Genomic DNA, 23,498 nt, shown 5'->3' with positions numbered 1-23,498 from the left:
TGAGTCTGCTTGAGATTTTATTTTAAATTAAGATTCCTCTGCCAAATTAAAACAAAAAGGAAGAAAGGAGGGAGCTGAAGCCAACCAGTTAAATTACTTTGAAGTTTTTAAGACTCTTTGTAACGCTCTACCTGCAAAGCAAATTTCTTTAAAGGCGTTTGCCTTGTGCCAACAATGTCCTGGAGTCTGAAAATGTCTTTGTTTAAGCTTTGTAAAACTCCACTATGGGTGAGCATAACACTCCTTTAAGTGCAGTAGAGGCTTTTGCCAAAGAGGGCCAGGAAACTCACGGGATGCTCACATAGGTTGCTGCATCCTCCCGGGCAGTTCAGTTGTTCACATACAATTAGAAGGTAATTTTCTACCTCCCATCCTCGATTCCATCTCTTTCAAAACTCCTATCCCCAAATGTACAATGAGTCTTTCAAACAAATGCAAATCCCAACTCAAGAGCAGTAATTTAGTTCAAAATGAGAAAGAAAAAATGCCTTTTCCACAGAAAATTACTAGCATACTGAAGTTTCCAATAGGTATTAGCATTTGGTAAATATTATCCTCCTCCATTTCTTTCTCTCTAGAGTATCAGGGAAGACACAGCAAAGTGTTGTCATGAAATAATGAAGTCATGTTTGGAAATAGTGAGTTATTTCAGGTAAGCCTTTGTGTTGCCAAACTAGAATGTAGCAGCACTTAAGACTGTCACTTTTTATAATGTTTGCCTATAAACTCTTTCCAGTGTGGGTTTGAAATGGTGCCCAAAAGCAAACAGAGAACAGGTGGGATTCGGAGGCATGAGTCCGCCCATCAGCTTCAATGCAAAAATCAACCAGTCTGAACTGTTAAAACACTCCCAGCAGCACATAAACAACCTATGTGCAGAGTTAATTCTCATTCCAGGACACTGCACAAGCGTTTTTACGCTGGTCAGAAAATTAGGGCCAAGTTTTGAACATGCATGCTGCAGCATCAAATCTATGGCTTCCCTAAGGCTCACATTAGGATTCTTTTCCTTACATCCACATCTTTTGAGCATAACAGGGAAATAAGGCTGCAAGTTTGCTCGGCTCTCATTTGCATCCACCCTCCAGTGTTCTCAGCAGCAGCATCCCGAGTTTTCCCCCAGTGAAAATAGCTAGATGTGAGAAGGAGCAGATAGCCCTGAAGAGCCTACAGCACAAAGCAAGGCTTGATGATCTAATATCAAACACATGCTCCTCCAGCCCTCTCCAAAGCTTTGCCTTGAAACTGCATCCTTCAGTCATCACCACAAGCCTGTAAAGCAGCCCTTCCCTGGGAGAGCTCTACAGAGCTGTGGGAAGGCAGGCAGCATGGGATACATAGAACACTGGAATGATTCGGGTTGGAAGGAACCTTAAAGCTCATCCGGTTCCAACCCCTGCCACGGGCAGGGACACCTTCCACTAGAGCAGGTTGCTCCAAGCCCCTGTGTCCAACCTGGCCTTGAACACTGCCAGGGATGGGGCAGCCACAGCTTCTCTGGGCACCCTGTGCCAGCACCTCAGCACCCTCAGGGAAGAGCTTCTGCCCAAGAGCTCATCTCAGTCTCCCCTCTGGCAGGTTCAAGCCATTCCCCTTGGCCTGTCCCTACAGGCCCTTGTCCCAAGCCCCTCTCCAGCTTTCCTGCAGCCCCTTTAGGCACTGGAGCTGCTCTAAGGTCTCCCCTTCAGGAGCCTTCTCTTCTCCAGGCTGAAGAAGGAATTCCTAAGAAAGTTTTCCTGCAAACCCTATGATTGTGGCATAGTTCCTGCTGCAGAGGTGCATTACCTGATGTGCATAGCACCTGCCTATCACCCCTCAAAAAGCCAACAAGCCACAACGGCATGTGCAAAATATCTGATGATGTTCTCAAAGCACTGGTGGACAAGGGAGAACACATTGGTTCTGCTATTGTCCTCTCCCAGCTACACCCTTATTTGTAATAGTGGTGCACAGAGTGTGTTTAAACTTTATAGGTGGAGCTGTTGAACAATACCACCATGGAAAACCAAGCTGCTCTTAAATAAACAAGATGTGAACGTTTTCTTTGCCTGCTCATACTGTCTCACAGCATGGTTTATGCCATCCAGCCATCAAACGGAGTAAATACTCTTTGTATAAAAGCCATGACCACAATAGAGGACTGGGGACATTCTGAACGCTCTACTTCAGATTGTTAAGAGATACGCAATTATATTCCAAATCATGTTTCTGTTCAAGATTCAGTCACTGAAACGAGAGATTTATACTTCCTTAGGTTTTAAGTTATTACTATTTGTCTCCATTTATTAAAAAGTTAACAAAGAGCTGCTTATCTCAAGGCTCAAGGCATTTAGTTACTTAGTTACAGAGCCAAATAATTAAACAATCAGCTAATAGCTAACCCCAGCAAAGATTCTCACACAACTCTCCATAACACAAAAGCCTCAGACCCCATCAAGCCACTTTCTCTTCAAAAGGCTTTAGTAAATAACTAAACACTCACCATAGCGTGCCCAGAAGGGTCAACAGACCTGACCTGTCACGAATCCAAGAGGTTCATTGCAAAACTGAATGTCCCCACAGGGAATGCCTGGCTGCCAAACACTACCACTCCTCCTGCTTCTCCTACCCTCGTCTCCTGTTTTTCCTGCCGTTGAGGAAAATCAAGCAAGACCACACTGGATGAGCAACACGGAATGGGGATGCCGAACCGTGCCTGAAGCAGAATAGCCATGGGCACCATGACTTTGGGAGTCAAACACAAACCTCTATGCTCTCCCCTAGAGGTAGCCTCTGCAGGATTGGGAAGCCCAGGTATCATCAGCCAAGCTTGCAACCTTCCCTCCTACCTCCCAGGTACAAACTGGTGGGCTTCTTCCTCAATTTAAGTTGGCAGGCTAACACTAAGAGTAGCTCCATGTCTCCTTCTGATGATGGATGATAAACTCTAAACGGCCAATGGTTTTAAAATGCAAAGAGTCATTCTTGGCCACGGTGACCATCACGCATGAGCCAAGAGCAAACCAAAGCCACAAAGGCTAAGCATGTCTCCTTATACAAAGGGGGACAAAACAGTATTGGCAATTCATCCATCTTCTTCTCCAAAGTCACTGGATTCCTGCTGGCTTGTTTCCGCCAGTTAGCTGCCAGCTATGCCCAGCTCTGCCTCCGCTAGACATAATCAGGAAGCCTCTGTTCTGATAAAAACCTTTCCTTTCCAAATCACTACAACTCCTGCTAGAACTGTAAAACACCAAAGTTAAAATATATATATAAAAATATATAAAAGTCCCTCATCACTGAACACCACTCCAAAGACCAGGAATCATTCTTCCTCCTCTACCATATAATGATGTGATGAAAAAGATTTAAGCCTTATAGCAAAACTTCATCAAACACAAAGCATCAAAGGGACATCCATGATAGTTACAAACACTATGTGGCAGATTCTAAGTCTTCACAAGGCTTAAAACAAGCTCTCAAGCTGCTCTGTTTGAAAGCAGTGACTCCATAAACCATTAAGTGCTAAACTGTATGAAATAAATTGAGATATTTTTTTTTCCTGGCATCTTATTTAACCCTGTTATCCTTATTCTATAGAGGCCCAGTCATCTGATGGGTACAAGAGACAAAACCAGAAGGAAGAATCCTTCTTCTCTGGAAGCAAACATTTGCAAAACGAAGTGTTGCCACATACATTCCCAAGACTCCAGAACGAGTGTAGAGCTTCCAGCCGCACCGACCTGCTAAAGCGTGGACCTCCAACATCATGTCAACTCCTATTGAGTGTTACATATACTAAGATCATTAAAAAGAAGCGAATCTCCTCCAACTGAAACACTTGCCAATGTCATCATGGGTAAGGGAAAATGTTACACTGCACTAAGTTGTTTTCCTAAGCTCTAAAGACTTAGAAAAATAAATAATTCTGGTGAGCAGGCAAAGAGTTTCACCACTTGCAGGACCCCCTGGCCAAGGAAAAAAAAGCTCTGCATATGCACCTAAAAGTCATCCCCATGTGATTACATCTATCTTCCTTGTGTAATGCTCTTTGGCAGATGAGCAATTACAGAACTGCAACTCCTTGAGGTAACTACCCCCAGGCAGCCTTTAGTCCTGGCTACAGACACAAGGAAGAAGCCAGCTGAAGAGAGTGGTGGGAACAAACCTCCTGAGGTCCCCTGCTACGTTGGTGTGTTGGCTGATACGTGGTGAGTTGGGTACCCACCCTATGTTTGCAGCATGGCTTTAATGGCAAAAGCATCTGGGTTGATGCGTCTCACCCCGTAGTTAAAGGAAGACTCCTTCTCAAAAGAAGGAGAAATTGTACTTGTCCAGGCTTCATACAGAAATTAAAAAGTCCTACAACTTGCAGCCTGCTTGCTCCTACCTGTCTTTATAGTTGTGATCATTGAGTTATGGCTGCACAACCACGCAATATGTGTCAAAAATGCCAAGTACCACATGCTCCTGGGCTTGGCCGTGTGCTTTATGCTTTTGGAAGCCAAGCCAGGGAAGACTCGGAGCACGCCAAGTTCAAAGTAAACAGCAGAGACCAGCAAGGCCACCTCCTGCTGCTGGGAACTGCCCTGCAATTTCTTCCTGTTTGTCCCCATTCTTCACAGCCTGCTCCTTACAGGATGAAGACTTCTTTATACAAGTCACCATAGGATTTATCTCCAGACTTGGGACAGAACAAGAAAGAGGAGAGCATCAGTATGCCTTCTGCTCAAAGACTTGGTAACTACGGAGGGAGAAAACACCCACAACCTTGAGCAGCTACAAAAAAACCCTAAAACTATTGTGCTGCTTTTTATGCCACTGGTACGATGTGAAGCTACTGGCCACCTTCAGGATTTGAATCTTTAGTTCCAAGCACTGTATCTTGACCACTTTTGTTCAAGCCATAAGCTCCCCTAGGTGCCTAAATCAACAGAGCGGCAGTCTCTGTGCTAGGTGTACTGGGGAGTACAATATAAACCTCACACACATGTAATGCAATCTCAAAAATAATTAACTACTCTTCAAACTCATTACAGAAGAGGCTTCTCATGTAATCTATTATACAATGCAAAGGGGAAATGTATCACCTTTGCCAGAACCTCAAATGAAAAGCTGGAAAAAAATTAACCTTCTCTCCCTAAAAAGCAGAATCCAAGACGAGGATCATTTTCTAATTATTTCTACTTTCAGCAGCACATCAAATCTTCCCGTCTCTATTCTGCACATAACTAAGTGACAGAGCAATTTAAGCAACCCCCATTGTCCAACTTAGCATTAAGATCTGCTTGGGAAAGGCTCCGTGTAAGATACAGAGCTTTGGGGAAAGGTATGAGCGCGTTTAGTCGCAAAGGCTTTTTCTTGGGTTTAATGTTTTCTTGCATCTCCTCCAATCTGTGGCTTTTTTTCAGGTTCTTTATTTGCATTTCAAGAGCAACATAAAAACAGAATAGAACATAACACAAATCCGAACATAAAAACACAACCTACTTCTTCCAGGTTTGCCGAAGGCCATGCTCGGGACTATTGCTATTCAACATGCAAAAGAAATAAATTACAACCATGAGGTTAAAAATTGCACAATTTCGTGTCCAAGTGTTAGTTCTGGATACAGGGAACATTTATTCAGATTCCCTATAAGCAAGTCAGCAGTTGTTTCTTTTGTACACGGTCCCATTTTTACTTGACTATACAAATCCTCTTAATTTTAGCAGCTCGTCTGGAAGTCTCATCTTGCCTGCTCCCCTGAAATTCATCTTCCCCCTCTTCCTAAAGTGGGATTGGAAAAAAAGTCACTGGAAACAATACCCCAAAACAGCCCCTCAGCGCTTTTGAAAGCGTTCGCCACAACACGCATAAACCATAGGATACTCTCCAAGTACTTCAAGGTTTTGAGGCATGCCAGGCTCCCCTTTCACAACATTTAGTCAAAAGGTATCGGAGCTAACTCAATTCCAGGCTCAACACAGAGAATAATCACCAGTGGTACCTTGGGACAAGGCAAGAGCAGCAGAACAAGCCCTGAAGTTAAAAGTCAGGCTGGCTATCTGCACTTCCAGGTGGCACACAACCATTTACATGACAAGGGCTATTTTTAACTTGCAGACACCTCCATCACTCCTTGCTGTAGCAGTGGCTCCTGGGCACTTTGCCATACTAATGGAAGATGGTTCAAATGCTTCTGAATTGTTAGGAGAAGGGCTATTACTGAGCAGTGGGGCAGGTTTCTTAAGGAGCCTCCATGTTAATCTGCGTGTCTGAAATACCCTGGTGAGCAAACAGTATCAGATAAATCTGGGTACTTCAGTGCTGTAATAGCTGAACCGGATTATTTTTCTTTACTATATTTAATAGAACAAAGCTAAAGAACTGCTCAGAATTCCAGCTGGGGTTTTGAAATGACTTTTAAGAACTGTTGGGTGACATTCAGCATTATAAACCGTATTACTTTCCCTGAAACAAATTAAACATTGCAACACAGAGACACTGAGCAGGGCACTTTACGAACTTGCAAAGCCAGTCTCACAGCAGCACCTTCTCCTGCAAGCAGGTCCTGCCAGCAGCAAACCTACCACACAGCCCATCCTTAGGAGCATCATGAATCTGATGTCGTTTTTCTACACCACGACTTCTTATAAAGCTTAAAAACTCAGCTGAGCATGGTGCTCGGATCATATCCTGTTCCATCCAACCACATTTTAACCTCCTACAGACTTGTCCTGCTCAGAGCAGACTGCTGAGGCATGCCCAGCCACCGTAGCCAACTCCAAACCCTGCTCAAACAGCCACAAACCCCCTGGGAGAAAGACTGAGGTGATAACTACCACATCCCAAAACTCCTTTCAAAATAGAAACTCACGAAATAGATATATATATATGTACACACACACAGAGTCAAAATACTAGTTTTCTCCTCCCCAACCAGCTTCTCACTCTCCTTTTTCTCCCTTCCAGCCCCCCAGCACATTGCCCTTTCCAATAAACCCTCACAAACGCAAGGTTGGTGCAAGGGAATTCTCTCCTCCTCTTCAGTTCTTATGGCTTTGCCAATGCAAGGCGCTTTGCGGGGCTGCTCCACATCAGTTTGTGTCCCAGCCCCATGAGCCAGTTCTTTTGCGGGGGAGGAAAAGCAATAATTACACACAACTTGCAACGGCATGTGAGGAAGGGAAGGAAAGTAGGTCAGATCTCAACTGCTCAGTGTCGCTGAGGTTCACCAAATGCTTTCACTTACAGTCATTTTGGAAACACAATTAAAATAATAATAGCATGGCAAGAGAAGGAAGCGGCACGGTAGGATTCAGCTAGCACTCAGTTTGCCTTTCTGTCCCTCTCCTTGATATGGATAATGACATCTATGTGGTGACAAGCAGAAGATCTGAACCAGCAGAGAGTGAAGCCCGAGAGACAGCTCTATACCAGGTGCTGACTACTCCGATACTCAGAAGTATGTCCAGAAAAACCAATCCCCAAAAACGGGTTGTTGTTTTAAAAGTAAAGGAAAAAAAAATACTAACAAAAAAGCCAGGAATGATAATTAAAGTGGAAATGGATAACCTGGAGATGTACATAACTGGGATATGAATTTTAAACTGGAATACCTCATTTTGCAACCGTCCTCATTGAGAGGCACAATCGCCAAGGAGTAAATGCAGACGCAGTTTCGCTGACGCTCTCTGCTCCGATTGAAACCCAAAAGGCCAAACTTCCAGAACAGCTCGGCGCTCCCAGCACACGTTTCGTAATTATAACAGGAGCTGTTGGCTGCTGCACCCTTGCAAATCTGGTCTTTATTTAAGATTTGCCTGTATTCAAAGTTCCTTCATTTTCAACCAGTTTAAGAGGCAGTTTAGTGCCTGGTACTGCAAGACGGCACCTCTGATTTTGGGGGCACGTTGTGCCAAATTCCCCCCCTAAATAACCACATTACAGACACATAGGGCAACGTGCCGAGCTGAAATTCAAAGGTCTTAATTTCAGATTGGTTCCCAGTTTGCTGTAAGGATAATTTTACCCTGGCAGGCTCCACTCTAAAGCACTGCCCAGTTTCCCACAGCCACCACAAACACAAATCAGTGCCTCCTAACTGACACTGCAGAAGATGCTCCCACCCGACCCACTGATGGATGGAGAATCCTCTACCAGGGAACCAAACCCTCAGCCACATTGGTGCAAAACTCCAGACTCTTCATCATTTCAGACATACCTTGGGTTCCTGACGTCTTTTTCAGCATGAATTTTGTACTTCTTAAACCACACTAATACATTTTCTCTTCTAGTGAAACCAAGCGCACTATTACAAATAGACAAGATGTAACTTGCCTCAGCAGGTGATGGCTCTTTTAAAAACATGGATTTGTATTGCTAAGGAGTTCTGCTTCAAAGAAAGTCTCTGCTTTCACTGAAGTTTCAACCTTGAGGACTCACAAAATATGTAACGCTTTAAAAATATGACACTTCCAATGAGGAATATCTCCCTATTAATGTTAGAGGAAGGGAAAGTTCAATCTTTTTTCTCGCATCCCCATCTGTTCCTGAAGTAAATATTCACTCTAAGAAAATAACAAGCTTTGACTCTATGTATTTAAAGCCAAGTGATCATTTCTACTGAAGTCGGGAAGTTGGATACAGAAATATGCTCATTAAGAGCTATGCTATGGTTCTTATTAAAACACCACAATAGTCCCTCCTCTCTCAAATACACAGCCTTGAAGAACTGGAAATGTCAGCATTTTCACTGGAAATTTTGCTTTCAAAGGTAACTTGAAAACTTGTGACTTCCCTGTAAAGTACCTTACTATGGCCTGAAGTTTGGTGCAAGTTCTCTGCCCAAGAAGAGCTATTTCAAAGTTAGAAAACTACACACGCATTGGAGCTGGTCATTGGGTTGGGGTTTTATCTATACAAGTGGTTTAAAAAGAAAGCAAAAATGGCAGATAAGCCCCAAATGTGCAATTATTTGTGCTACTTTGTAAAATACTTGCCATGCTGACACATTACCAGCTCCCAGCGTCTCACCAACACAGCCTGTAAATAACAACCCTACCCATGCCCAATTAGTTTGCAGCTCAAGACCATGCCCCTGCTGAAGGGCTGCAGATTTTCAATGCAGAATGGGCACATTAAGACTGATTTAATCTGGCTGTTTGTACAGTTCCCCAGAATCTCAGCTAGCAATTCCTGTACCATGCCAAATAACTTACTGAACCAGATCCCTGAAAGGGCATCCAACCCTCATCCGAAGCCGTGGGGATGTCACATTCCTCCATAATAAGCTGTGATAATTGCCTTAAACAAACCCAAAACCTAAACTCTGATTTAACTAATCAGTTTGAACTGTTACTCAGAACTTGCAGATATCAAAGCCGCTGTGTTCTTGTAAAAAAAAGACCCCAAAACACCAATAATAAGGGAACCCTGAGTGAACCTTTTGCTTTATTTTTCCAGCCAAATTGGAAGAGCATCCTAATGCTTCACCACCATCCGAGGAAGATGACCACCATCTGGGGTCCCTCACAGCAGGGTGGCATTGGCATGGAGAGGCCCCATGAAAGCAACCCAGAATGGGGAACACGCTACTCCACATAGGACAGTGGACATCCCACCACTGGTATCTTCTGTATAGCAGCCCTGCCCACTGCCTGGGAGCCAGAGAAGACCCTCACAAGACCCCACATCCTGATGCAGGCATGTTGCAGTGGCTAACAAAGGATGTTCCAGTGGACTGAGCTAACCACTGTGACCACAGGTGACGCTAACCTTTGAAGCACTGCCCTCAGTTCTACAAAAGTGAAGGTAAATTGCCCACATTATGCAGCAGTTTTACAAAAAACAAAGGCATAGTGCTCATATTATGCAACATTGTTATCAAAATTAAGGTTATATCGCTCCTATATGCAACATTGACACCAAAATTAACGTTATAGTCCTCACACAGCGTATTTACCAAAATGAAGGTACTGCTTTGGGTACTGCACTGAATGTGTTTATGGTTTTGTGTTGTTTTGTGCCAGCAAATAGCTGGGACCAAGTTAAAACCCAAATGACAACTGGTTACTCACTTCATAGCCCACCATAAGCACACACCACCCATTAAAGGTCTCTCTCCTTCACTTGCTGCTCCTAGGAACCTCCCAAATGCACAATTTAAGGCTGTTTTGACCCGCTGTGTTTTTCACAGGACCCAGAATTAGGCTGTCCCTCGTGGAAAGCTTAAATTGGTCCTTTGAAATTTGACCTAAATTGAAAGAACTGAAACACATTGCTACTGTGCGCCAAGCGAGGGCTCCGAATGGGTGCTCCAAGGACAGCATCGAGGCATTGCACATGGGGAAGGGCCTAAATTAACTACCCAGCAGAACGATAACACACAGCTTGGGCAAGGGAAGGTCAAGGGAGAGCTTGCTATTTATCAAATACATGTCTAAACTAATTATTCAGTTCACAAAGTAACCCTTCAACCTATGTGTGCGGTCAGAGCCCTTTCGAAAAGTTGGCTATCATCAAAGGCCTTCATAGCCCGGGTACACAGAAAGAGAATGGCTCCTTTGTACACACTGGGGTAGGCTTATTTCCAAATATTTAAAAGCAGAAAGGCTTTATACTCCCTAGGATAAAAAACATTGATGTAAACACTGGATGCGAGATACAATTTGAGAGTTGACAGCCCTCAAACCAACTCCTACAGGTCCTGTTTCTGCTCACAGTGCTCAACAGCCTCTCATTTTAGCTTAGGGGGAAGAAAGCACCACAACCAATAACACTCAGAATCCACACACTGGTAAGAAGTCATGATACCAACACTGATGTCCTAATTTAGAATGGCTCAAGATACCATTTTCAGAGTAAATATTGAGTAAATGACTGCAGCAATATCTAATGGTCACAGATGAGATTCAGAGCACAATGAACCCAGCATTTGATAAAAGCACCTCAAAGAAGCGTGCCACCAGAGACTGGTTGACTACAGATAACCAAAAGCAAAGAACCTTGACGCATGACATCTTGCCCATAACCTGCACATACCCATGCAGTTAAGTACCCTATTAGATAAATACTGCTTCTACTAACAGTACATGCTTAACCAGCTACTCTGAAGGCTGCAAATACCCCTCAAGTTAGGTTTAGCTAAGAGACAAGAGTTCTATTGCAATCAAAGGAATAAAAAGCCACAATCTCAATTCCTCTGAATCTTCCATACAGCTTTTTGAATATCCTGAGTCACTAAAGCAATAAATAATAATGAAAAGCACCTCACATGAAACAAAAAAAAAAAAAGGACAAAATTTAGGGCAGGTCCATGAAGGAAGACTGAAAAACAGATCAACATGTGTCACCAAAGGTCACGGCCCTGCCGACCTTCTCAGCTGGTATGAAATGTCATAGCTCTAATGACTGCACACTCAGCAGCCCTACTGAAAACCTGCATTATTGGAGCACCTGACCCCTCAGATTAGCTCTGGCCAAAATGTTTGGTATTTACTAAGTTAAAAAAGAAGCCTGCTTGGGTTTTGCAAAGGTTTTTGGAAGGGTTTTTTGTTTCGTTTTGGGCTTGGAAAGCTTGTGGGTGGCAGTGATGGCACCCAGAGAAGGTGATTGTGTAAAAACATAAGGTTTAACGAAGTACATAAAGGAGGTTTTATTTCCCAAATCTCAGATATTAATCCCACACAATTCCCCGTATTCTGCAGCATAAAAGCTCTTATTATACCAGTAACTTCAAGGCACTTTTTTTGTTGGGTCATAGAATAATTGTTTGTTGGGTCTTTGGTTTGGTTTTTCCTTTTCTTATTTCTGGTAATGGTTCGGGTTCTCACATCTAAAATTGTTTCATGTCGGTAACATTCCTGCCCAGGGAAGAAGTTTTAAATCCTTTTTAACAATTTACTCTTTGATAAAACCCAGATTCTACCCCCTGGATATTTACTGTGGAAGAAACATGGTTTTAAACTGCTTTTTAAAAATAATAGAAGCTATTCTTCCCCTGAAGAGCTGAAAAATTAGTAGGCATCATACAGAAAATATTGCTCTTCTCCCCGTAAAACACTCCACCAATCCTGCAATCGCATTCTTTCTGATTTAACCCTAAAACTAGGGAACCTCACTACAAACAGCAAGTCTGCAACCAGGGTTATTCATGCTTTTGTCATTCCTCTGTAAAGCCAAAAAGGCACCAGATGTGCAATTAACAACCCATACAGTGAGTGGTGAGGAGAGCTGGGCTTTATTTTCTTAATTCTCAAGTTACCTTTGAAAGGAAAATAAAACATCTTTGCTATCAGCAATCTCTGTGGCTGACAGATGACAATATTGCTATACCCCGTTAACTTCTTTAAGGAACACTTGCTAGGGAGGAGGGCTCCTCGTCTCTAAATAGTTCATCCCCTGCCATCAATAAAACTGTACTTGGAACAGATTCTAAATATGTGTTAGCTGGTGACGTCTATTTTTAGAGGCAGTGGATAGAAACAAATAAGTTTTGCATGAAAATGTATTAAACAAAAACAAAGCCGTATCCGTGGACATGAGTAGTAGAATGTGTAAAGGCCAAATTCTTTCCAGCAAGCTTGCTGGATCACAAATGCTCTATGGAGTATTATAGTAGGTTGACAGTTGAATTCTTAGAAGTGTAATCACTCCTCCAAAGGACAGATGAAACCTTATGAAGGAAGCCTCCCTTTCCCCCTAAGGTGCTCAGAAAGCAGAAAGGATCCTACACAATCCAGTAAAATCATCCTTAAACACAATCAGCTCGCGACAATAAAAAAGCAGCCCCTCCTTAGCTCTTTGTTGAAGGAAAGCACTTTGCAAAGCCTGAGGAAGGGATATACCTAGAAGAACATATCAACAGGTGCCGGCTCAAAGTAGGAGATTTTATCAAAACACCTCTTCCAACGTAAAGGTCTTTCCCAGCAATAAACTGCAGTCCTTGCTATACAAATCTCAGCATTTACACTTCCCAGACTTGCAATCCAGACACTGTACTGGTTGTTCTTGGATATTAACAGCAATGGGGAAATGCATTCAAAGTACAAACACTGATAAAGCCGCAACACCACATTCGCAGAGTGCCCGGCAAAACTGAACATTCAGGCCCCGGGACTGAAAAGCTCTTGGCATTCGTTTCTCTCCGAACGTCTCAGGTTAAGACAATCACAACGACATGCAGCTATACAGCCATTCCGTTCCTTGAGACGGCAACACGTAACACGTATGCAAGTGCAACTGCCTGGTTCCCTTACAGACCCGCTCCTGAAAACTTTCAGCCGTACGCTTTGATTATACAACGTGATGACAGTCCCAAGTGAAATCACTGACACCACTCGCTTGCATAAGATTAAACAAACGAACGCTTGCATGCACACAGCCCACGTGTGAGCAGGATAAGACAAAAAACATAACTCTTGAGGGCTAATCTGTTACTTGCCTTAGATTTATCAAAGCACATAAAGATGTTGACTTCTATTTCAGACATCCAGGCACTTAGAACTAACTTATTTTGCAGAATCAAGGACTGAAGAGTGATTTACCTTCAGGTTCCAGCGTGGTGTCTTCAACAACTAAATTAAACGAAGGTCGAGCCAGGGAAAGTCCAGCCATGGTGACCACCACCAGGCAGATAAGGCAACCCGAATCCCAGCTGACCATCTTTTTAGAGTAAATTCCTGGTCCATTTCCATATCTCCATGTGGACTTTAATCCCATCTGAACACCTCTAAAGAAGCATGGAGAGAAAGCAGTGCCTTCGGCCGGGGTAATACCTCCTCCCTTGGAACGACGGCTGCTGCTGCTGTGGGGAGAAGGGAGATTTAACACTGTCAGCAAAAACATCTTCAAGCACAAACCCAAAAGCTTCCGAAAGCCCCGAGCAGAGCTGAGGGGAGAGGGAAGGGAGGAGGAGGATGGGAAAAACAGTTTTCCAGCTTCAAGAATATGTGAAAAGTGAGTGACTTTTCATTTTCTGTTAGCAGCTTCCATCATCACCTGAGGCGTAACCAAGTCCTCCTTGTTTTCACAAAATCACTTCTCAGCACATATTCAGAGAGCTATTTTACTGACAGAAAAATATACAGGTTTTAAAGCAAACCGAGAGGCGCACACATGTGCAGGCACATAACCTGTAATGCTATGAAATTACCACAATTATACAAATTATATTCATGTTATTGTTTGAAGGTTTATGTAAGTTTGCCTTGGTTTTCATTCCTTCACCTAGGCAGCTCTGCAGCCAGCTGAAGTTGCAAGAACTCAGTAATTTTCCACAAGGAAAAAAAAAGAAGCACAACCAGTCGAAAAAGACTTCTTTAGACTTGGATAATCTGGAAAACTGTATTTCACCTTCCAGCTCCGACCGTATTCCACCTTCCTTCCAACTGTATTTGACTTCCAGCTCCCCTATGGATACACCTTCTTCTGACTCAGTGTCCTTCTAAAGCCTGAGAGTCCTGTACAGGTGGAAGGCTCCAGTCTTTGTGGGGATGCTGGTTAGCTACGTGCCATTACAGGCAATTAAAACCCTTATAAAGGATGGTACAGGCTGCAGTTTCACAGGAGACCTCCCCAGCATCGTTTTCCATTCATATATGTTAAATTGTGTGCACACACGTTTCTCTTCTCTCTCAACAGTGGTTATTGATCTATATTTTTTCAGATAAGATAAAAAAATAAAGTACTTTATTCACTGTAAAACTAATCTAAATGGATGGAGTTAGCTGATAATCCAGGCACAGGCTGATGGAAAAGGGAAGTGGTACCAAAGTAACCACTACTCTCTTAATGGGACCCTGTTGCCACCACAGGAAGATGCCAGGTGAGGGTCAGAAGAACATCCTCACAGGGTGATTTAACAGCTCAACCAGAAAATTAGACCTGATTTTCCACTTCAAAACTAAAAGATGGTAAACCTCAGTCAATGGATAATACAACCTGGCCAATGATTCATCTTAGATGTGACCAAACCCAACTGAAGATTCGAGAGCACTTGTCTTGAAGGGGGGAAATAACATAAAACCTCTTTTTCCCCTCCTGCTTTCACCCTTAAAAAGGCAAGGAGTGCAAAGATAAAGGCAAACTTCCCAGAACTCCCTGCCATTTGGATGTGGTATGGCACCTCAGCATAAAGTACACAGAAACACAGCCAAATATTCTCCCTTTATAAGGCCAACCATAAAAAAGTGTTTTCAGATTTTATTAGCCTTTTGCTACCTGCTGTGTACAAACCAAGTTCACAGAGCTAAGGAGAGAAATGCTGTCAAAGCATCTTTTATCTTGGCTACTAGATACAGTCACATCTGGAATTAGTAGGAACAGATTTTAGATGACATAAATAAGGCACTTGGGGAAAAGAATTAACACATGCTATTTCAGGTGAATCCCTGGTACTTCAGGGCAAGCTTTTTCCCCCCTCAGCTGGTATCAGCAAAAAGCTCTGTCCCTCCTTTAGAGATTCAAGCGTAACGCGAGCATCCCAGACCACAAGCTAGCAACTACTATTAAACCTCCAGTGAAAACACCACCAGACCACTGCATAAACATTTGCAAAGAGCTTGCCCAGCTCTTCTTTAAATAAGCACTGAGCAGGTGTAGAACTGAAGAGAGCTCTGTTTCTGGGACTGGACTGCATCTGGGAAGGGATCGGATCAAGCCCTCCTGGATGCTGCCACCCCGGTCAACCACCCGACCACCAGACCCACAACCACGGCTCTGTAGCTCAGTTTATCCAGCTGTAAAGCGGGTAGGAACCCTAATGAACAGGCTGGATGTAATGCTGATTTAATTGCCATAAATCATCCTGTAAATTCCAATTAAAGGCAATGTATATAAATGAGAAAATCACAGTTTTGCAAAAAGAAAACATACCAGACTGCTCGCCTATATTCCAGACTCCAACAGCATTAATTCCGCTTACATTTCAGCTGGTTTAGATTTTTAAGCTACATTAAACACCACTGAAAGCACGTTTGTGGTTCCTATCCTCACCCTAAATCCTGAAGTGGCCACAAGGCTACCTGACCATGCATCTTCTCACCTGTAGATATTTGCTTCTGCAGCTGAACATCTGCCAGCAGAACGAAGGGGCTCTTCACTCACAGGGCACCACAGAATTCAAACCCGTGGCTTGCAAAGGCATAATAAAGCACAGACCAGAGCTCTGGACCCATCCGTGAAGCCAAACCACTCTCTACCACCACAACAGCGACCGGGGTTCGAGGGTTGCCCTTTACCAAAAGAAGCTGAGTCCAACGAAGATGAAATGAAACCAAATTCTTCTCATAGCTTAATCGCCACAGTTGCTGGGGGACGAGTCTCTGGAAAGACCTCCTGTGCTGGATAATTATGTACCTCTATCTCAATGTTTGGAACACAGCCCCAGCATGCTTTTTGGCCTCCACAATTCTGGCTTCCTGACTACAATACCATAATCCCTCCTGGAGTCTCAGACTCAGTGAAAGCCACACGTAGTGTTTATTTTTCCCCTTGAAAGGGAACTCTGTCTCTCTTCTCAGCCTACACTTTGGGGAGGAGTTGTCAGGCTCCAATGATTGATGGCTCTCCTTGCCACTCGCTCATCAAGTCAATTTTCACCTCGTCACATACCTGCCCAAATTTCTTTGCCAAACTGACAAGCATGGGAAAGCAGACTGGTTTGGGAGCCCAACCAAATTCCTCCAAGCTGCACTTCAGCTTAAACGCACTCACACACACAAACAAGTAGTACTTGTTCAGCAGTGGCATTAATTAAATTCAATGCTCAGTGTTCTTTTTAATCTACTTCCATTGTTGTTTATAAGATGTTTATCACTCCCCGGGGAGAGCACAATTTGTAGAGTATGTTAACCGAATCAATACACTGCTCGCTGTACAGCCCTTCAGCATCTCTCTCGATTAGGCAGGGAATAGCAAACTCTGAATGAAATACGGCTCTTCCCTCCACAAAGAAGCCCTAAAAGCCCAGTAGCTCCATCACAAAAATCCAGGTACGTGCAGCTTTGGGGCTAACAGCTTTATATACACATACACACACATATACCCACACATAAACATACACGCGTCTATAAACATATACACACAGATACGTAACTAACAAGACTACATCGCAGTTCGATCTCCAAGCAAATCTGAGCATCCCAGCTATTAAACATTAATTCTGGAGGACTAATGGGAACCGGCTGGCAGCTTCAGTACTTTTGCATTGTTCGAACTTCTTTCATTCTCTTTCCAGGACTATCCTGGTTTTCTCAAGTCTTTTGCCACCAAAAGATCAGGGGGAGAGAAAAAGAAAAAAAAAAATCTGCATTTTAATTGACATTCCAGAGAGAGAGAGAAGTCCCGAGGCTGCTGATTGCTGTCTATTCAGCCCAAACAGGCTTTTCAGATGAAAATGAGTAAAGGCTAGTGGAAGATTTACAGGGATTTGGTACAAAGGAGACAATGAAGTTTTAAATGTTGATAGCGTTTCACACCGAACGCATAATGGGCGCCTGTTTGAACGGGACGTTTTGCATTTAAATATGTATTTCATCGCGGATTTCTCCCCCGCTTTACCCCGGGCACCCCCTCCCCAGCCCCGCGGCGGGCAGGACCCCCCGCTCCGGCGGCGCCGGGCTGCGGGCGGCCGGTCCAGGCGGTCCCGTTCCGAATCGGGGGGGATGCTCCTCGGAGGCAGAGCGTGCCTTTCCTCACCCCCGCTGTCACCGCTGGACACCGGTCACAAAGATACCTCAGGCTTCCCCCGCACACACAACCCCACAGAGACCATCAAGTGTCAGAACGGGGAGCACGGGGCGAACGGAGCCCCCCGCCGCATCCCAAACCCCGCACCGGCACAGAGCGCCCCGGAGCCGGCGTGCACCACTTGCGGGGCCCCGCACCGGCAGCCCGAGCGCTGCCCTCCGCCACCTTACAGGGTGGCTGCGCCTTCCCCCCCCCCTCTCCGCCCCATCCCGCTCGGTGCCATTACCTGCGGCGAGGAAGCTTCAAGGGAAGGGTCCGGTCGCCCGCAACAGGCGGGTTGAGGCGCGGTGCCGGGCTGCGGGTCCCCGCGGCGGGCAGGAAAACTGCTCCGCAGCCGCGGTCACTCCGCGGGCAGCCCCGGCTGGCAAACCCGCAGCAACGCAGCGGGGCGCATCCCCCGCGGGACGCGGTAGGAGGGAGGCGAGGCAGGAGCCGGCCCGGCGCCCGGTCCCGTCCCGTCCCTTCGCTCGGCTGCAGCGGCTACCGCCTCAGAGGGGCGAGCCCGCCGTGCCCGGCGCCAGCAGCCTCCTCCCCCGTGCGGGCATCGCTGCGGGTCCCGCTCCGCTCCATCCAGCCGCCAGCAGCTTTGTCAAGCCAACAGCCCCCCTCGGGTGGGTGGTGGTTTGGGTTGGTTTTGGTGGGGCTTTTTTTTTTCCTCTCTTCCCCCCTCCCCTTCTCTTCCCCTTCCCCTCTCTCCCGGCGCACTCCTCCGGCTCCCTTCCTCCCTCCCCCGGTCACTCCCCCCGCTGCAACCCGAGCCGTTTCCTGGACGGCGCTGCTCGGCTCTGCCAATCGCGGCGGCCGCGCCGCCGGAGCCCCTTCCTCCGCCGCCCGGCACCGCACGGCCCCGCTGCGCTCCGCCGCTGCCCCAGCGGGGATCGCGGGTGCTGCCCCCGGCGGGGGTACCGCGGAGGAACGGGGGTAACACAGGGGCAGGAAAGGAGCAGGAATCCAGGTGGTTTGTGTTGGAAGGGACCTTAAAGCTCATCCAGTTCCAACCCCCGCCATGGGGCGGGAGGAAGCCCGCACAGTGTTGCCCCGCTCAAAGTTTGGAAAGGACAGATGGGGAAAGTGCTGCCCGGGCGCAAGGCGGAGCGGCATCGGCATCCTCATGCAAAAGTGGTCCCAGCTCAACAGCTTCCCCCCAAGAAACCTCTCCAGGAGCTCTTTTGGCTCAGAAGCCCTGTCTGGCCTGTGGCCTGTTAGCTAGAGGGGATGAGCGCAGAGCACCCGCTAGAACAACCGCACTCCGCTTAAGGAGCCTTTCAGTGCAAAGCCTGATTTCAACCACCTGGTGAATGTGTCTCACGGAGCACCTTTACTAATAGTGCCCAAACAGGGGAAGTTGTCCAATAGTTGTGCAAATATCATCCGCCTGCACAAACAGATTTAAAACTGCATTAAACCAGCGTTCAAAATTCACTCCAGCTTAACCTGATACATGCTTAATAAAACATTTGCTTTAGATACCATTAGCTAAAAGGTTGTTAATACAGAGCCCGTGTAATGCTTGCTTTGGAGAGTCAGCTTGACAACAAAATCAATAAGTGGTGGTTGCCTCAAATTAAATCAGCGTTCATCAATTTAAAGCTACTTTATTTAAGCATAGCCCTACTGTACATTTTATATGCTGTGTGCAGTATTGATCCACGGGGGTTTTCAAGGACTGCGCCTGCATGGCATAGTGTGACTCCCTATTTACATGCTTCCAGATACCAAAACCGAGTTTTCCCTGGAACATATACTTACCTCCCAGCAAGTACTTTCCCACCATCGCCAGCAGTAATTCAGGCTCTATGGGGGACATCAGACAAATTTGTAATTGATTAGAAACACAGGTTTAATTGTTTTTTTCTGGTGTTGTTCCTAAAGCAACAGGCATGTGAATGTTCTAATTGAGAAGCTGAGATGTCACAGTCAAGATTCAATTTTCCCAGCTCCGGCATGTCCACTGCCCATTGAAAACGTTGTTAACACATTCTCACATAAATTATTGTCCGGCACAGGAAGCTGCGATACCTTTCCCCATTCATCAATATCTTTGCATACTCTGAAAGAGAAGGAAGCATTCCACTAAAAATGACAAGCCAGAACACCTATTCCCAATGTCTGGAAGCACTTGTCAGAGTTTATTCTTTTGGGGGGATGAAAAGATAGCAGTCTATCAATAGCAGCCTTTTCTCTTAAATGAGCCACATTCTCCTAAAGTGGCCCACAACAGCCCAACTCCTCCATCTGAGAAAAGCAGAAGCATGTTTGGAATTAAAAGGGGGGGAGTAGAGGGGGGATCAATTCTGTCATCATATTTAGGCTTCAAGAGATCTCAGTGGGCCCAGGGAGCCTTTCATAGCAGTTAGGCGGCTGAATGAGAGCATAATCTCTTTACAGTTTTTTCCTCCTCCTCTCAAAGTGGCTGGGATCTTTTCTGTGAGCCCCCCTGCACGTGAATGGTGTGGCTAATAAGCCTATTAATGAGGTTCCACAGCAGAGTGTGAATAGGTAAATAAGCCCCAATCTGTTGAGGTTCAGGAGCAAGGGCAGTAAAGCCATCATGAACTAAAGGTGACAGTTTGAACTGAAATACGAACAACAGCTCCAGGTTTCAAGCAGAAGAATAGACAGACAAGGCACACATTCAGGCTCCTTCTACCCCCTACCGAGTCCTATTTTCTTCCCCATTCTTCCTCCTTTATAAAATGTCTTGAGTAGTCACCCATTTTTTCAAAGGCTCTTGAGACGTCCTTTTTCATCCTGGCAATGATACATCAATAGGGAGGAAGGAAAATGAGGACACCAATGCTCCTTTGCACCGCAAGTTTCAAAAGCAGGAACAGTGCTGTGTCGTTCCCCCCCGTCCCCCCCCCTCGCATATGGAAACGAGGGAGGAGAAACCAAGTTAAATTGAATCTTTCAGCCCTGCCAGCTCTTTGTCAGTGCTGTCAGCTGGACCCTGGTCCCCCCTCCGCACGCAGGCAGGGATACGGTTAATGTTCAACAGGGAAGGCACAGCTGGGCTCAGCCCCATCTCCGCTGCGGAGCAGACAGAGGTGAGGAGATGGATTCATTTCCACTTGGCATCTCCTCTTCCTTGGCAGGGTGAGGTGAAGATGTGCCTGATTTCAGGCAGCTCCCTGGCTGGAGCCACCAAGAGCCCAAACTCAAGGGCTTTTAGGGATGAAGGTAGAAGGTTAAGCACTGCATCAACAGAGAGATGAGGTGAGACAGGCAACCAATGCCTTCGAGTAATGTGGGAAAAGTCACCTTAGATGAAAACACAGCGCAGAGCTTCTGAGCACTCCTCAGTTCTAACCCTTACAGAGCCCCTGACATTTCTTTTAAGTGCTGGAGATGTTACTGTATGCAGGGCTCCACAGAAACCGGCTCCTCCATGGGATCCCAGCGAGGAACGAGCCCCAGGTCCTGCCACATTGCAGACAGATGGCAAGGGAGGCCACAGGTACCTGAGGGAAGACAATTCTTCATTACTGTTCTATTTTCCAGGCACAGGACCTGCTATCACGTCGCATTTCTATCTGATGGAAATAGGAATATAACACAGAATATTAAATAAAGATAAAGAAAACCCACACATTCAAGTTCAGAGGTCTATGGAAAGAAACCCCCTAGATCCCAATTCAGTCACAAACCCCACTGAGGATTCAGCTTCTCCACAGAAGATGCTGGGAAGCAGCATTTCTTCCCTGTTATCCCTTGTCCTGCCCCAGAATTTTTGCTTGACCATGATGGATGCAATTAAATACTTGTCCAAGATTGATTTTTCCTTTTAAGTTCTTCTAAAGTGCCTAAACCCACACTCTGGCAGCTAAAATATTTACCTGGTTTCCAAAGTATTTATGGCTGCCTTTCCTGAGAGCTTTGAGCTTGATTTTAGGGTGCCAAAGAAGCAGATCATAGGAACCCACTTCTGAAATCTTTCTCTTCTCCAAGACAGGCAAAGTTGCTCTATAGGTTTGTCCGTGTCTTAGGGGAAAGTCACTTTGTGTTCTTATAAACACGACCCATTTCTAACAGAAGAACCTCTACTGAGAGGCTTCCATCACTAGTCCTCACCATGGATTACTTCAAGATGCTGTTGAACTGAAAACTGAGATAAGAATTTCTTTATTTTAATGCCAGGAGATCCAAGAATTATCCATAAAAGTACAAAGCAGATGGGCTACCAAGTACTTTTGCAGCAAAATATATGGGGGGGGGGGGCTGAAGTTCCTATTACTTAAAGGGATGATTTTACTGAGGATTTATCAATAAAAACCTCATTCTGGTTAAGCTGCAGAAAGTGGCAAATTAATTGCCTTTGTCTATCAATTTTTTAATCTCCCTCTGCATAATGCACAGCAGAAACTTCTGAGAGACACTGCTTTGTGCTGTAAGGCCAAGCACTTGGTAAAAAAGAGATGATTTTCACTCCTGTTGTGTCAGTGTCTTCTAATGGCATTTGAGTATCAACAGTCCCTCCAGACTGTTATGCCTTGTAGCCATGTAACCTTTCTGGTACTCCTCTCATTTTGTGTGTCTTAAGGAAAACACTAAAAAACCCCATCTTTTGCTGTTATTACGCTGTTGCAGGATGTATTTAAACAGGAAATGTGGTGTGTTATGAGCAGGGTATTACACTGGGGTACTGGACATCTGATGCTTTCTGCCCTTCTACATCAGCTTTCCTACACAGTCCTGGGAAAGGCGCTTAATTTGTCTGTGTCCAAGCTCTCCAGCTATGAAATGAGAATAATAGATGCTTCCTGTCTCCCACCCTTTATCCAGTTCATCTATTTAGATGGTAAGCTCCTCATCTCTGACCGTGTTTTTATGCATGGCTTAGAACAATAGGACACTGATCTCAGCTGGAACCTCCAGGCACTTCCATAATGCAAATATTGAATACTAAATAATCAAAATAAAAGAAAATCCTCAATTTATTATGTATTCTCTCATGAAGAATTTGTCACACGCTGTCCTGGTAGAGCACCTCTGGCTCTTGGGGGATAGTGTCTGTTCTAAAGGAGTGGAAAGCAGTATCCATTGGAGATGTTTTAACAGCGAGCTCCCTTAAAGCAGGCCTCAGAGAAACCATGTGAATAAACTCCTTTTCAGCACCGAGCAGGGCACAGCAAGACAGAGCCAGACTTATAAAACCGAGAAGACAAAGGCTGCAAAGACAATTTGTCTTTCTCTTACAGAACTTGGATGTATTTTGCTTGTTGGCCTGCACGCTTCTCATTCCTGCTTCCAGTTGATCAATACCCACTGGTTTGTTTTACTGAAGCCCTGTTGTCTAACTAGACCAACTGGTGGTTGTGGCAGCTTCCCCTGCAATGTTACATCAGATCAGATGCTTCTCTGGTGGCACCGCAGGGTTCAGCTCTTACTTTCAGGCACAGCCTCAGAGCAGAAGGTGTGAAGTTGGCCTCACACCAGGGTTCGTGTTGTAGCTTAAACCCTGGAAGGGGCAGAAAACTACACGGCAGGGATGCACAGTGGAAGCGATCTGTTCGCCCAGGGCAGGGTCCTCTGACCGGGCCACCCCATGCCACTGAATCCCAGCAGACCCCTTCTGCTTCCCACATCCTTCACTGCAGTGCCAAGCTCTGTGTTTCCAGTCTTTCCGAGGCCCAGTTGCGGACACAAACGGGCACAGTCACCCTCTAGCAGCTCAGAAACATGAAATAAAAGTCTTTTTTGGATATTTTACTTTCCACAACCCCGGGTAATAAAGCACTAAGTGCCTACAACTATTTCCCTGCCTCATTCTTCTCGTCCCTCAAACC

General features: G+C 45.3%; 1 protein-coding gene across 16 annotated transcripts in view; it reads right to left on the bottom strand.

Annotated features, from left to right (window-relative positions):
- FGFR2 (fibroblast growth factor receptor 2) overlaps positions 1-18,027 on the bottom strand; it is an 86,708-nt gene extending 68,681 nt beyond the window's left edge. For 5 of the 16 annotated variants that reach the window (XM_057417281.1, XM_057417293.1, XM_057417294.1 and 2 more), the window contains exons 1-2: positions 17,939-18,027; positions 13,509-13,768 (exon numbers count right to left, since the gene is read on the bottom strand). In XM_057417281.1, the coding sequence (XP_057273264.1) occupies positions 13,509-13,683 (175 nt within the window). In that variant the 5' untranslated portion in view covers positions 13,684-13,768; positions 17,939-18,027. Of the gene's footprint in view, positions 1-13,508; positions 13,769-16,006; positions 16,372-17,938 lie in introns of those variants that run through there. The other 11 variants (XM_057417280.1, XM_057417286.1, XM_057417288.1 and 8 more) reach the window with 7 other exon arrangements.
- Positions 18,028-23,498: the final 5,471 nt, after the last annotated feature.

The sequence above is a fragment of the Pezoporus wallicus genome, unplaced genomic scaffold (genome assembly GCF_028554395.1).
Source record: "Pezoporus wallicus isolate ANWC-B61680 ecotype Strahan unplaced genomic scaffold, APGP_CSIRO_Pwel_v1 contig_8188, whole genome shotgun sequence".
NCBI classification, from domain to species: domain Eukaryota; kingdom Metazoa; phylum Chordata; class Aves; order Psittaciformes; family Psittacidae; genus Pezoporus; species Pezoporus wallicus.
Note: the sequence above shows the minus strand (reverse complement) of the source record. Positions and strands in the feature narration are given on the sequence as shown.